The sequence below is a fragment of the Micrasema longulum genome, unplaced genomic scaffold (genome assembly GCF_059751315.1).
Source record: "Micrasema longulum isolate JH-2025_06_02 unplaced genomic scaffold, ASM5975131v1 h1tg001629l, whole genome shotgun sequence".
NCBI classification, from domain to species: domain Eukaryota; kingdom Metazoa; phylum Arthropoda; class Insecta; order Trichoptera; family Brachycentridae; genus Micrasema; species Micrasema longulum.
The window spans coordinates 26,331-41,935 of NW_028278810.1; the positions used below are offsets into that span (position 1 = coordinate 26,331).

Here is a 15,605-nt window from a genome sequence, read left to right on the forward strand (position 1 = left end):
ATTATGTCCATGTTTATTACAATTTTTTACAAGTTTTAGTTCTTTGTCTACAACGATGTTAGTGGTTAACTTATATAAATTTTCAAAAATTCTAATTGATAAAACTATTTTCATTTATTCTATGGTTTTTTTAAAAATTACTTCGTGTCTCTTGAGGAGAGATTGATATTTGATGGAAATTTTAATTCAGTGTCAAACTTTTAAAACTTCTACAAACTAAAACAGAAAACTTAAGAGACTAAAACAATTTATTTCGCATCAGTATTTGAATAAACTTATGTAGTTTAAAAAACAAATATTTTAAGATAAAATCAAGGTTTATCTGAACTTTTTCTTTAAAAGCTTTTCCTCCAGTTCAAAAGTAGGAAGTGATTGGATAGCTACGGTTTGTGGTATGTGCCAAAAACCCAATACCCTACAAAAATTTCTAGCAGGAAATTGGTATATTTCCATGTATGTACTTTCATACAGTATCACTTTGAGGATATTTTCTGCGCTTTTTTGTGATATCAGCGAACTAATAATGTTAGTTATTTTGCAAACAAAAATTCTGTTCGATACACGTTTTCTCTTTATGAGTCGAATGGAGGGATTTTATTTTATTTAGTATTTATTCTCATACATGAATTGTGACATGTTTAGATATTTGTACTGTAATGGAAAATCCTAGCGAAATTTCAACATCACGTTATGAAAGGTGGAACTAGAATTGACTTGTATTGTAGGGATATTTAATTTAATTATACACACGACACTAGGATTTTTACAATCTAAGTATATGGAAGAATGGTAAATACTGTTGGTTATTCGTAAGTGATCACATATAACAGCCAAACGGCGCCTTCCTTGATGTAATGGTTGAGACGCTTGACTCAAATAAGGAAGGTTCCGGGTTCGATTCTCAGTGAGAATATAAAAATTATGATTATAGCTTTATTACAAAAAAACAGGTATAGGTATTTAAAAGTCTTTGTATAATTGTAAATAACCTTGTAGTATTTATGTTTATATTTAATTTTTTTAACATTGAAAAAAAAAACATTTTAAAAACTATACTGCGAATTTTCTGAAAAATATATGAAAAAAAAATGGTTATAAAGTAATAAAAATTAACTGCTTTGAAACGCTACGGGTTGATATAATACACATTTACAACAACTAATTCATTATAGCGTTGTTATATTGTCGTAATAGATTTTCGGTTTCCGGAATCGCCATGTTTTTCGAAGCGTTTAGCGTGTTTTGACGTTTGGCGGGTACAAATTACCGTGTATGGGGTTCTACTTTTAGATGTCAGGAAATCTCATCAACTTGAACTTATGACGTTGCGGGTGGTGTAATTTTAAAGTTTAATTGAGGATTCTCAAAATTACAAAAAATATAATTTTAGCTTTCTTAAATAGTCTATTACCAAATAAAAAAACAATACTGAAATTCCTCAATGTACTTCATATGTAATCCACATCGGCTCATCGAGGTTTTTGACCAAAAGAGCTGAAATGCACTCAACCCAATTAAATTTTAATGTTTATGTTGAAATAAATAAACTGGAAATTTAAGAATTTTAATTCAATTCAAGTTCAAGGACTTCTCTGTTCTTTTGTGATCAGGCGTAGACGTAAACCGTATCAACTAATTTCTGATTCAAAATAGCTTCAGCATTTAGTTCTGCCCGATGCCTACAGGCGTATATTTATAAAACACGACTGCTGCTTGTTCTGATATATCGACTTAAAATATCACAATAGCATTTTCACCAGCTTTACCAAGCGGAGGATTAAACTTTTTCGCATAATGTGGGTGAGGCACTTTGGTTTGTACCACTAAACATATTCAAAAGCTGGTATCTCTTTCAAACTTTTTATATATCTCTCAAAGTTGTGCTTGATGCTTTTTTTCTTCACGGAATTTTAATATACATCTCGAATAACTGCATTATAATAATTGTTCATGCAAACACTTTTAATATCCACGTTTTACTTCTACTAAGTTTCTGATAGTAAAACCATTTTTACTGAATAATTGTAAATCAACTCTACCATTTTGTAAAAGAGTTGAATTTTTTTCATCCGTGTCCGGGGGTAGCAAGAGTGCAATTCTATGTATGAAAACGAACCATGATCCTGGAAGAAGAAGTTTGTTTTCTATAGAGGTCTACTTCTGAAACTCCCTTCCTTTCCCAATACTACTTATTTAAAGGTAGCCAGGAAATGAAATCCACTTATGAAATATAAGCTTGTACATTAAAAGCAAGGTCAACAATACTGCAAATCCCATATTTGAAACTAAAAGGTAAAAAACACGAAGACATACAAAATAGTTTGGAAAGGAGGAGAAAGATCACGGAGGGTAATGGACAGGAACTGAGCAGAAAGTAAGTAGGACTATCTATACCCACAGTTCCCAAAAGTTCGCAAGAGCACAAATGGTGAAACATTACCAAATGGTAACTCCTTTAAATATCTTGGGTCACTTATCCATAGTGATGGAAAAGTGTAGCGGGTTAAACACACCCAATTAGTGTGAGATGGATGAAGATAAGGTCCATGATGGAAGTTCTTTTGATCCGAATATGCTAGTAAAGTTTTAAAAAAAAGCGTATCCGACAATTATCAGACCCGTACTCCTCTATGACTCCGAATATTGGACGGTGCATAACGCCTACTCTAGGCAATTAGAAACAGCTAAAATGCATATGCTGAGATGGTCAACTGGAATGTCCCTACGTGACAAAATAAAAAACTCACTCATTTGTGTAAGCCTATGTGTCAATGATATCAAAAGTAAGGTGGAGTAAAGACAATTGAATTGGTATGGGCACGTTTGACGCAGATAACCCTACCACATTGTGAACCAGGCGATTTCCGTGAATTTTTCTCGAATCAACCAAAAAAGACTAAGAAAAAGGTGGGAAGAAAATAAATAACCAGATGCAGAGGACCTACAGCCTGAAACGAAAACAGCGAACTCCAACGATCTATACAGGTAGTGAGTTAAGAATCCTTTATTTTACTCATAATATAAAAGATAAAAACCTTTAAAAATAAATTTAACATACTTTTTTATTAAAGTCGGTAAGTGGTTATATGCGAATAATAATTAATAACAATTTTTTAATCAATCATGTTTTGAGTTTATCCAAATGTTTGTAAAAAAAGACTGGGTTTCTATTTAACTTGTCAGAAATCTGCGGATGGAAGAATTGAAGAAATATGGATATTTCAACAATAGCAGAACGGCTACACAGCGCGTAAAGTGGTCACAGGACATAAGCTCTGTAAATGTCTATAGCTCCATATTTCCTTTTCTGAAATGTTTACCATCGCTGTAGTTATGTGCTGATTTTTTTAATTGTTTCACCACAATCTTAATATATTAGTCTTAATATTTCTTTTCTGATTTTTTTTCCTCTTTCCTTCTAAATTCACCTGATTCTTTTTTAGTTATTCCATAAAATGTATGGCAAAATGTAATCTTTATTTAAGTTTATTTGTGTAAATCTTGCGTTTAAAAAACAGCTGTTATTTTTAATTTATTAAGTTTTTTCATGAATGTATATTTTGATGTTTATTTCGTTTTTTAGTACAAATTATTAAACATCTCTTTTTTTAACAATGTTTGAGTATGTCCAAATGCTTGCAGACTGGCTGAATTTTCTCCGTCGGGAGTTATTCATATTTAAATATCGTTAAAGATGAATAACTCCCTAGGGAGGAAATCTAGTCAGTCTGCAAGCATTTGGACATACTCAAACATTGTTGAATTAAATACCTGGTAAAAGAAAAAGTATAAAAAATGGAAAATTGTTTTCAGGCGTTGCCTAGTAGGTGATTTGGTTCAGCCGGATTAATATCTCCCGTATGATAAAGGTTTCAGCTCCTTGACTTCACAAAAGTCAACAGAAGGAAGAGTTGAGGAAATGTGGATGTTGAAAACATGGGCAGAATGGTGAATGTTACACAGTGTGTAAAGTGGCCTCTTAAATCAGCCAATGACAAGTCATAAGCCCTGTAAATGCCTAGATTTCCATATTTCCTTCTCAATAATGTTTTCACTGTCTGTTGCAGTAAATTTAAACTTTTTTTTTACCAGTCTGTTTTTTTGTTTGCTAGTAGACATTACTTTTAACAATAAGTCCACCGAAGTACTTTTTATTTGTACTTGAAGATTAAAATAAATAAATAAATATGGATTTCGTTAAAAATATACCAAACTTTGTAGTTGGTTCTTTTGAAATATTGAAATATATACAGTAAAAAAAAATCGTATCGTGTCCAAAATCACAAAAAATGTTACGAAAATGGAAGATGTAATATCGCAAATGTTTGCTACAATTTTATTTGTATAAAATTCTCTTATAAAATACATATTAAAACGAAATTACTATAAACGATATTTTGTATTGATATTGAAAATCAGCCTTACCTGCTGGCGCATTTGGGACTATATAGATATAGCGATATTTTAAATAGTAGTTTAGATTTAATATACTGTATATTAAAATACGTGATTTATCTATTTTTGTAAGTTTTTTTGGACATACACACTGAAATATGATTTTAAATGTACTAAATCAATAAATCATCTTGAAAAAGTTCATCACTTTGTCTATTTGGGCTCAAATACCAGTGAAACCGGTGGTTGTGTTAAATAAATAAATAGGTGGATCTCTATGGCTAAAGGTACGATGGGTAGTAGACTTGTTAAGATTCGGAAGGATCGAAGCATTACCAAAAATACGAAGGTTCGTCCTAACTCTAATTTTCTCATTATTCCAATACTGAGTAGTAATATGAACATTGAGAGATTCAGAGTGAAAGAAGATTGATGTCTTCGAAATGTGGTGTTGTACGAATAAAATATTGGGAATTGGCTGTCAACTATATGTTATAGGGGAATCCTACAATATTTTAGACACATCGCCAGGAGAGAACCAAACAGTCTCGAAAAACTTGTTTCGATGGTCGTAGTGAACGGGAAAAGATCTAGGGGACGTTCACCTACCCGATGGTGATGGAGCGGCTTAATTAAATCTACACTGGGGTCTTCAGTGATTAATGCTCTTCTCTTTGCCTTGAACAGGACTATCTGGAGACAAACCACAAAACAAACGATCGAGTGCAGCCACCATCCTCTGTCATGATGGAAAGGACGGGAGAAAGAGACCTAATCCATTTCATTTTACTAACATAAACTAACAGTCCCCATCAGCTGACTGAAATTATTTTAAACAAAAGATGCTTCACTTTTAAATTTAGATCGTTTACTAACCAAACCTTTTTGCAAAGATGTTAAATATATATTAAAATATTGTGTGATTTTGGTAACATTATTTTGAGGAACATATTCTTTTTCATTACATTTCATCATCATCATTACTTTTACGCACCTTATGGTGCTTAGGGCACTGCATTGTGGTACACCAATCGCAGCGTACTTTGATCATTTTTATTAAATGAAGGTAAGATGATCAGTCTTACGCTTCAGGTTCCAGTCCAGGGATTATGAAATATTCAAATAAAAAAACACAAATTAAAATAAAAGTTTCATGTTCACTAAAACCAGCCAAAGACAGATAAAAATCCTTGTTAATGACTAGACTTCCACATTCCCTTCTTAAAAACATTTCCCTCTCTGTTGCAACAAATTTTGATATGAATAACTTCCAAGGGAGGAAATCCAGTCATGCAATCCATCTGCAAACATTAAGACATAATTAAAACATTGTGAAAAGGACTCGAAGCTTTCAGTTCTTCATTTATCGCCCACATAGGTATCGAGTTTATTAAATGAATAGAACTAAACACAAACTCACATATGAGACAAAGCGAATATCAAATATTAAAAGAGTGATTTAATATCGTTATTTTAGGAACAAACATGAAACGTATGGCACTGTTTTTCTTCTGCTTCTGAGAATAAAGATACAATAAAACTAGGCATTATTAATTTTTCCGGATTCTCAATAAAGTTGATGAACTCAGTTTCCAGAGTATTCATAAATCTGTTATCACACATTTGGTTTAATTTTAGATTGTAACTTAATATTTCAAATTTATTTACATTTTAAAAGAAAAGATAATATACACATTGATTGCATTCTTTAAAGAAAAAACTTATGTTAACGACACAATGCGTTGTGATCTTAGTTTTAGAAACTCAAAATGTTATACACCAGTTAAGTGTTACAGGAAGGTAAGATGATCAGTCTTACGCTTCAGGTGCCAGTCCTGGGATTTTGAAATATTCTGGTGTCGAAATACTCATTTTGAAATAATTTCATTTAATAATAACGTTTAGATTGCTCCAAATAAAATTATAAATCGTGAGGCCCAAATGGGGCGATGTTTCAAGAAGCCTATGATCTTAATCGTGTAACAGTTGGCAATAGATGACTGCTGCCTGTTAGTCTTTACCCGTTTTAATAAGTCTTGCCCTGTTTTAACGGAAATTTCTGTGCACGTAATCAACGTAACAAATACATTTGACGTCAATATATCTTTACACGTCTAAACACAAAGAGATGTGTCGAGAGCGCAAGCAGAATATCCGGAACAGAAGATAATTTATGCATTGGGTACACAGTTTGTTACAATACAATATGTAGTTGTGGCAAGGTACAAAATACTGAACGTAAGCTCGCAATCTTGCATCACCCACTTCATCACCACTTTTAATCCCTACTGTCTGTTCATTATTACTAGAGTTTCCAAAAAAACAAACCAGCCACGTGATATCCGACCAAGAATGGCTCATTTCGCACGTATTGTTGAAATCCTCACGGCATTGGCAAATTACGGTGGAGTGACATTTATACAATTTTTATTTTTTTTTCATTAGAAAAAACTTATTTAAGTTCATTACAATACTTGAATTTGTCCAAATGTTTGTAGACAAAAGACTGGATTTCACCCCCTTGGGAGTCATCAAGATTGACAAATTACATAGGAGATGAAGAATACATTAAATAAGGGAATATAGATGTCTTGTCTCCACTTTACTCGTTCTAGAGGTTTTTTTTTTGGGATGAAAAGTAGCTAGTGACATTTTTTAGATTTTGAAATATATTTTTCTAAAAAAACAAGTCAATCAGGTGCTTTATCGTGACTTGAAGGAAACACAAACAAACAGACAAACACACTTTTGCATTTGTAAAGTTTGTATGGGTTTCTTTAGCGGCTGCTTTTAGGTTTAAACCATGCAAAAATAAATCGAGTGGGGATTCGTTGGCTTCATGATTTACTGATTATTGCGTTTGTCTCTCATTAATGAAATAAAAATACTTAAAAAAAAATATTATATAATAAATATCAATCCACTCTATTGTTATTTTATCATGCTTAGAGTATTTTTGCCATGGGGTAAAATGGGTCACTTACGTGATATCACGTGAGCAGGTTTGCACGTGAGCAGTACTCCAGTCTTCGTTAACAATAATTAACAACAATAAATACAAATTTAAGTTAAGAAATTTAGATTTTTTTTCTACCTGACTTAATAATGATTTACTAAATTAATGAAATATAATGCTTCTATACTTCCACACTTTGTATTTGGATTAATAATATGTTCGCAATGTAGTAAACAAATGCTAGATTCAATACAAAGAGCAATAAATAAATCACCTAAAGTAACATTTAATTTTAATAAATATACCAGAACCAGAGATTTATATAGAATCAAAATAATCCTCAATCTAGAGGAATTAATCTACACAGAAAAAATAAAAATGATATTTTAGATGAAAAAAAAAAAAAAAAAATATTATTTTATTTTAACTACAACATACATAAAATAAATACAAGAGCAACAAATAATTTAACTTGCGAACAACCTAGGACCAACAGAAAAAAAAACAGTTTTTTGCATACAGCAATAAATTTTTACAATTCAATTTCTAATGACCTAAAAAATATACAAAACAAATACGTACTTAAAAAACACTTAAAGACAACTGTTCTTGCAGCCCGTGTGACTAGTGATATGTGATGTTATTTTATCGACTTTTTATTTTCACTATTGTGTAATTATATATAATACCCCCTCATACCAGCACTTTTGCTGATTGGGAATATTTCGTACAAATAAAATATGTAATGTAATACGTAAATTTTATAAACCTTGTATATTGCCATAAATAAATTGTGTCATAATAGGTAAATATATATATTACGCCATCTTTTCTTTGTTAAGCTTCAAGTAAAATTTCCACTTTGGGGGTTTTATTACAAAAATATATATCTTCCCGCTAATAACATATGTGAGACTCAACCGGAAACCAATGCCTATTGCGCCTGATCTACTATCGTCTTGAGTACGGCGCGAAAGATAAATCATTCATTTCTTTTTCTGGATAAAATATTTAAGCAAATCGTCCGGGATACCTAGCACGGATGTCAAAATGGTGACAGTCAGGGAAAAAGAAGATGACCTCAATTCCCCATCCGGAAGAAGAGAGAACAATTTTATTGGGAAGGCTACTTACTGAATAACAATTTGGATAAAGAATTCAAGATTATACAATCGCAATAGTATCAAATTATTTTTAAATAAAATGCCGTTTTACAAAGTGTTACTGGGTAAATACAAATGTTATTCTAGTGATTTTAATTAGTTTATAAACATTAACATACATGATTGATGCTCGTTTTTAATCAAGGTCTTGGCTATCGCATCCTGGTGAACCAATTGTCAATTAGGACGTCTAAAAAATAAAAGGAATTATTCAAAAATACTCGCTAGAAAATTTAATACTGCAAAAATAAAATTACCCTGGATTACTTTGTAAAAAGGTTATTCTAACAAAAATAATTAAATTAATTCACAAATAATTATGAAAATTAAACTTGGTTATAAATTTAACAAATTACAACAAGGATGGAGAATACCTTAAAAAAGGGTATATGGAAGTCAAGGCATTTACAGGGCTTATGACCTGTCATTGGCTGGTTTAAGTGGCTTATAAGTGGCTTATAAGTGTTTCACAATTTTTATTATTTTACAAGAAAGCTACCACAGTTTTGGGAGAGCACTCCTCCCACCGACGCGTGACGGGTGATATATTTTTTTTATTTATTCATTAAGAAAAATATTTATTTATTTATTCATTCAAAATTACACTAGTTTAAATATTAATGAGCTTTTCGAGGGTTTTTAGGCTATGCTCGTGTCAAGCCATAATAATTAACAAGCCAAAATACATCAAGCCAAAATACATCGTAAAATTAATTAGATTTAATAAATAATAATGACATGTGATGCAATAGAATAACAATCTAGAAAAAAAGGAATAAGTGATAAATAATAAAATTTCAAAGAATACAATGCAGATAAGATAATCAGAAATATTTTTTAAATTATACAAATTTAGATTCACACATAATCAAATATACAAAATAGTGGTATCATTAAAATCATTAAAGTATACGTAAAATGCAGTAGTATTAAAAAAAAACAAAATAATAGTATCACTGAAATCAAAAGAAAAAGAATATATATGTTAAAACATAATTGAAATGATAATTGAGATGTGTTTTCTAGAAACTCACTCAATACTATAGTAAGAAATATGAGTAATAAATAATTTGCCAAATAATAGTAAGAACTAAATAAAATAATACAAAAATACGTAATGAGAAAATCTAAAAATATCAAGATGTATAATAAGCCAATAAAAGTAAAAGTATGGAAGGAAAGCAGGTTTGTAAATTTTTCCCATTGCTGATCTCGAATTTTTTTAAAATTGACATCTTCGTCCCTAATTTTTTTTCTATAATTTTGAATTCTTTGTCCTTACTTATTTTGTAAAAATGCTTTTAATTTTATAGTAAATATATCAGTATTAAAGAGTTATTCCGAAATTTGTGGATTTTAGTATCATTTGTTGATTTCTATAATAAATTACTCTGAACTTTCATCAATAATTTGGCATAAAGTTATACTTAAGTATAGTATTCAGATGGGAAAAAAGTCATTTTTATAGTGGTAAAATAACGATGGTATTCCCATCCGAATTATGCCACTGTACTTAGACGTAACTTTACGCCAAGTTAAGTAAGGCCCATATTTTTTTAAAAATAGTTCTAACGTTAACGCAATGTTTCATAGTCCTTAGTCTGGCCCCTAAAGTATATTAACTTTCTTGCCTGTATTGACAAATCAATTTATCACGGAGTACATAATTATTATGTGTTTCTATGGTGCTTTTTTTCTACTCAAACAAATTCTCTGTAATAAAGCTACTTAATTACAGAGAATTCGTTTGATTTGCATTTTTCGTTTGGAAACAAGCAATTTTCCCCTTTATTTGGGCACCCGCATGACGACTTGGATCCTCAGATGCGGTACGCGGTATGTAGGGGGCAAGCTGTGGAAAAAGAAAAGTAATATTATATATTTCTCTTTGAGTAAACCGAAATCAAATTGATGTTTTCTGATAAATAAATCACAATTTCTTACATTTATCTTTTTGATATCAATGTTATAATGTACCTAAATGGTATTTGCCTTTTGTGGTCGTTCAAGTTGACGCATGAAGGAGTAATCAATCATACAACCACTGAAAGAACCCTTCTAATTCAGTTTACGAACCCTTATTCAAGGAAGACGTATTTCGAGATACATTTGTATTAACAAAATAGTTTCAACAAACTTAGATTTGAACGGTTCATGAAAAAGAGAAAAAACAAAACCAGAAACTGTTTGGACAATAAGTTAGCATAGTACGTATTTGTTATTTATTCCAGCAAATAGTAAATATATGTAGATTAAATTTTTTAACTTTGATTTTTACATTTATTTTTAAATTGTTTTAAACTTCTATTGAATGTGTTATACAATGTTAAGGTTTGATCGTTGTTTCTAAATCTTGGGTAAAAAGTAAGGTATGTTTTTTTAAAAAAATAATTAAACCAAATATGTACATATTATAAGTATGTCAAAGGCAATTTTACCGTTTATATCAATAAAATAATTATAATAATAATAAATTTTTGGTTGATTTACTGAATACTAAAAAAGAATTTTGGGGACCAAAGAGTAAGAGACAAAAATGTGCTGTTGTCTATGCACGCAGTGTCCAGTGGACCCGTATAAAGGTGCGCAACACGTCGCTCGCCCATTTCCGCCTCCACCAGCATACAAATCTAATACCCGGTATTATTTGTTTTATTTTTTAAACCTATGCATTTTTATGTAATCAATGAACTGAGTTGTAAGTATCTTCAAATCTTTTATTTATTTATTCCCTGGAGTTAAATTAATTCAATCTTATTTTGATATGAACCGCAAACTAAATTCTACTCAACCCTACAAACTGGTGAAGCCGACGTGATCTGAACACACAACCCTCTGAAATGGAGTAAGATAAGTTTGGTTCCTCGAAAGACTCAGTTAAAAATATAAGAAAAAAAAAATGATTGTTTGATTTTAACAGGTCCATATATAATAACTTTTAGATAAAACCAATATTTGATTAAGTAATATATCCATTAGAATAAGTGTCGTTCAATGTTTAATACTTTCAATCTTTCCCCTTTTTTTTGTAAAGCTCGTTTTCATTTTTTAAATAAAAAAATAATATTTATTATTTTGCACTCCTCACAAACCGGATTTTTATACTTATATTTTTTTAAATGTGTAAACAATAGTTTTTAAAAACATTATTTAAAAAAAAAAAACAAATCTTATGTATTGGTGGCCTATCGGTAAAGGGTTGTTTAATTCACTTTGACTCAATTGCGAGATCAATACATATTTTTTAGGCTTTGTGTTTTATGCAAAAAATCAATACTGTTATTAGCACTCTTGGTGTGTTGTGTAACTAAACAAAAACAAAACTTGGAATTATTGAATCCTTGTTCATATATGTTACACATGTATTTAATAGATCAGTGAGAAAATGATAAGTTTACCCACTATTACAAAATATATTTTGTTTTATGGGAAAATACTCGTAATAACTAAACCCACTATATTGAAATTCCTCAATATTCTGGGTTTTGTAATATGTTTTTTGAGTATATGAGTTTGTGAAAAAATCTGGTACAATAATGTTTTCATTGGGGATATTAAATATAAATACACACTTACCCTGTCCTTAAACCTACCCTCACACCCATATACAATCACACACATATTCACATACCTACCAAAACCACACTCCACTTTTTTACACACGCATCCTCACACACAAAAAAAAACTCGCACACATGCACTTCTATAAATTATATTTAACTGAACTGGATTTTTATAATTGTATTTATGTGAAAAACTGATTTGGCTTTATTTTATGTTTTTTTTATTATGTTGTGTATATTTCTTTGTATTACTGTTGTTTTTCTTAATAAACAAATAAATAAATAAATATATCAAAATGGATATTAAATATAAAGCATGCATTTCTTAGATTTAAGTAGGTTGTAAGGTTAAGGTATTTTAATAATTCATTATAGACGTCACAAGACTGCTGACATTTCGAAACAATTCAATGCGAATTAAGTCGGATCTGGGTATTTTTTGCATTTTTAATAAAATATCAAATGAAATATTCAAACAGAGGTATTGTTGTAAAAGATAACAATGAAAATGAATCATTTTTTCTTAAGGCTTTTGTTTGATTAATTAAGAGGCTTGAGAAAAATTCCGAATTCTTTTCGATTTCCCATCATTTTTCAAGATACGAAAATAACATTCTCAATGTTACCAACTTTTAATAAAAAGTTCTTCTAAAAGCCCTTTCTTAATTCGGTATGGACATTTAATAAACCTTAATTTAACAAAACTCTCGAAATATGTTAATCGTTAAAATTTAAATTAAGAATAATAATGAACCTTTTATCAAATTAATTGGAACTCTTAACCACCTGCTCTTTCAGATAGTACAAAGATTTCCATGAAAAGCTGTTGGTTCTAAATGAAGCACTAAAAAACACGCTAATCACCCAAATCTGACTAGATCTTTGTTTTTTTTATTTTTTTTTTTAATTTATTTATTATGTACATATAATATTACATTTTAGTTATTTTAAGACATTTTTGACTTTTTTTTTTTTTTTACAGGACTCACCAAGCCAATGAATATGGCTTGTCGGTAAAGATCCTTTACAATTAATCATATGATAGTACTCCATGGTTTTATAATAATAATTACTACTAACTTAGATATAGGGAAAGAATAATTCGTGTAGATTTCTAAATACTATATATGTAAGTAGGCCTACAATATAATCATTGAGTGATTTTTATGCAAGACGCAGCTTTATATCCATGAGAATTCAATTAACAGAATACTCAAGCTGATTGCATTCCAACTAGAAGTAAGACAGGAAATTAATTGAAAGTCACAAAGTAATTCCGCAAGGGTAACTCAGGGCGTGCAATTATAATTCATCTTTTTTACAACCGCATGCATTTTCCACAACCAAATAAAATATCCACAAGCGGGTTCATTACTTTTAACGTATTCTACGCAAGAAAATGATTAAAGTTTACATTTTTATTTAATTTTGTTTACTACGTTTAATTGTTATTTAATTCAACGATTGTTAAATTTGTTGAAATAAAATATTATGTAGTGTACACGTTTATAACCAATGAAAAAAAGTTTATTAAATTTGTAAGGAATATCACACAGCTTTATAGCTAAACATTTCAGTACAGACTTTTGAGAGCTTATCTTACATGTTTTTGTTACAATATTTCGAAAGTTTTTAGACCAGAACTGAAATTTAATTCTCTCAAAATTTTGTGTAAATACACAAAATAAAATAAAAATATACTAAACCACTTTGTAAATGCTTAAATTTCCGCATTCTAAAAAATTCATTCATCTTGGTTAAAGGTTGATTTTTTAGCGACTAACAGAAAATGGTCACAGAGTGTAAAATTAGGATAAATCATAAATATGCAAATATTTTAGCAAAATTGTACGAGTATGTTTGTAAACAAATATTTGATAAGGTTTAAAAGGAAGTTTTATCAAGATACCGATGAGTACATGTATATGTTTCAACAAAGATGAGAAATTCTTTGATAAGAGAATTAAGAAATATATGCATTTACGGGGCATATAATATGTCGTTAGCTAGTTTAAGTGATTTTCACACTTTGTAATATTAACCATACTACTTTTGTTTACATAACTATATAATTTGAAACAATCAACAGATGAAAGAATTTGAGTGACGACTTATAATAGTAAAACATGTTGTTATCTATTCGTTTGTTTTCTCAATACATTTTTTTCTCCTTTAACGGTTTATTATAAAGGGTGACTGAAATATAATAATATGTATGACAATGGAATATCATAATATCTGTAAATGTCTAGATTTATTGTTCCTATAGCGCCTCTGTAAATCTTGTCTGAAGAAAAACTTCTTATTTCTTCCATGAACGCTTCTCTTTTCTCTCTTTTCTCTTCTTTCACTTTTATTTTATGTTTCCTCCGAAATATTTTTGATATTTTTGAATAAACTACTAATGTACACATATTTTCGATAGTTTTTATACTAATTTTTATTTTGTTTATTCACATACGTTATGAACTTTTCAAAAATAAAATAATTTATTTTATTGGTTCTTTGCAAGAAATAACTATCTGGCAATGTACAAAAAGTTAAACAAAAAAAAAACATAATAATTTTCCTATTCATAAATTAAAATTTTCAAAAGCGTTTTCCACCACTTTTGAAATATTTATAGTGAATAATAATTTTCATGTTTTAGTGAACGAGGAAAACTGTAAAAAAGGAGTAGGAGCTATTTCCGCCTATGATAAAAAAATATTCATAAATTTGTTTTAATTTATTTATTCAAATAATTGTGTATTTACCATCAAAATTTATTGAAAAAAATTTTTTAAACACAAATACTACGAGTATCTTTCCATCACATTTGAAAATCATTAGTTAATGTAATGAGTGTTTTTCTTTTTTTTTAGGCAATTTCAGATCTTCTGCTGGGTGTTTTCTGTATGCCGTTTACCTTAGTCGGACAAGTACTGAGAAACTTTATTTTTGGGTCACTGATGTGCAAGCTGATTCCTTACATACAAGGTAAGTTGATTCAATATTCATGTTCACTATAATAATCACGTTTCCATATTATCAACTTATAATACCGAGAAATTAAACGCCAAAATATTTTTTACCTACGCGTTTAAAAATTACTCAAACTCAAAACATAAAAGCAGGGAACAATCCGATTAGTACAAAATTAGGTATTATTATTAAGTTTAAAGTTATTTTAAGACGAAAACAGGGTAGGCAGCGTGGAGAAGCTGATCCTTCGGTTACTCATAAAATGGGCTAGCTGGATAGCGAGAATCAATGCTAAGATCCTGAGATTGTGAAGATGTGCACGGCGATGGCGTGCAGACCGCTTCTTTGTGGAGAGCGAATGAATCCTCTGAGTCGAGAATTGGCATGACGTGGGGTGATATACCATGACGGTGGTGGCAATGCTCCCTACGCTGGCAGTAGGCAGATAACTGTGCTCCAGGCTTACGAAAAGCACGATGGGATATGCTAGACGGCGGCGTCGGTGCTTGCTACGTTAACGGTTGGCGGAAATGATGGCGAAAGAACACGTGTTGCGACCTGGCG

General features: G+C 30.2%; 1 protein-coding gene across 1 annotated transcript in view; it reads left to right on the forward strand.

Moving 5' to 3' along the window:
- LOC148274531 (cholecystokinin receptor-like) overlaps window positions 1-15,605 on the forward strand; it is a gene marked incomplete at its 3' end in the record, with an annotated part of 82,237 nt that overhangs the window by 13,461 nt on the left and 53,171 nt on the right. Inside the window, exon 2 of the mRNA XM_088236975.1 lies at window positions 14,942-15,056. Coding sequence (XP_088093101.1) covers window positions 14,942-15,056 — 115 coding nt within the window. The remainder of the gene's footprint in view (window positions 1-14,941; window positions 15,057-15,605) is intronic.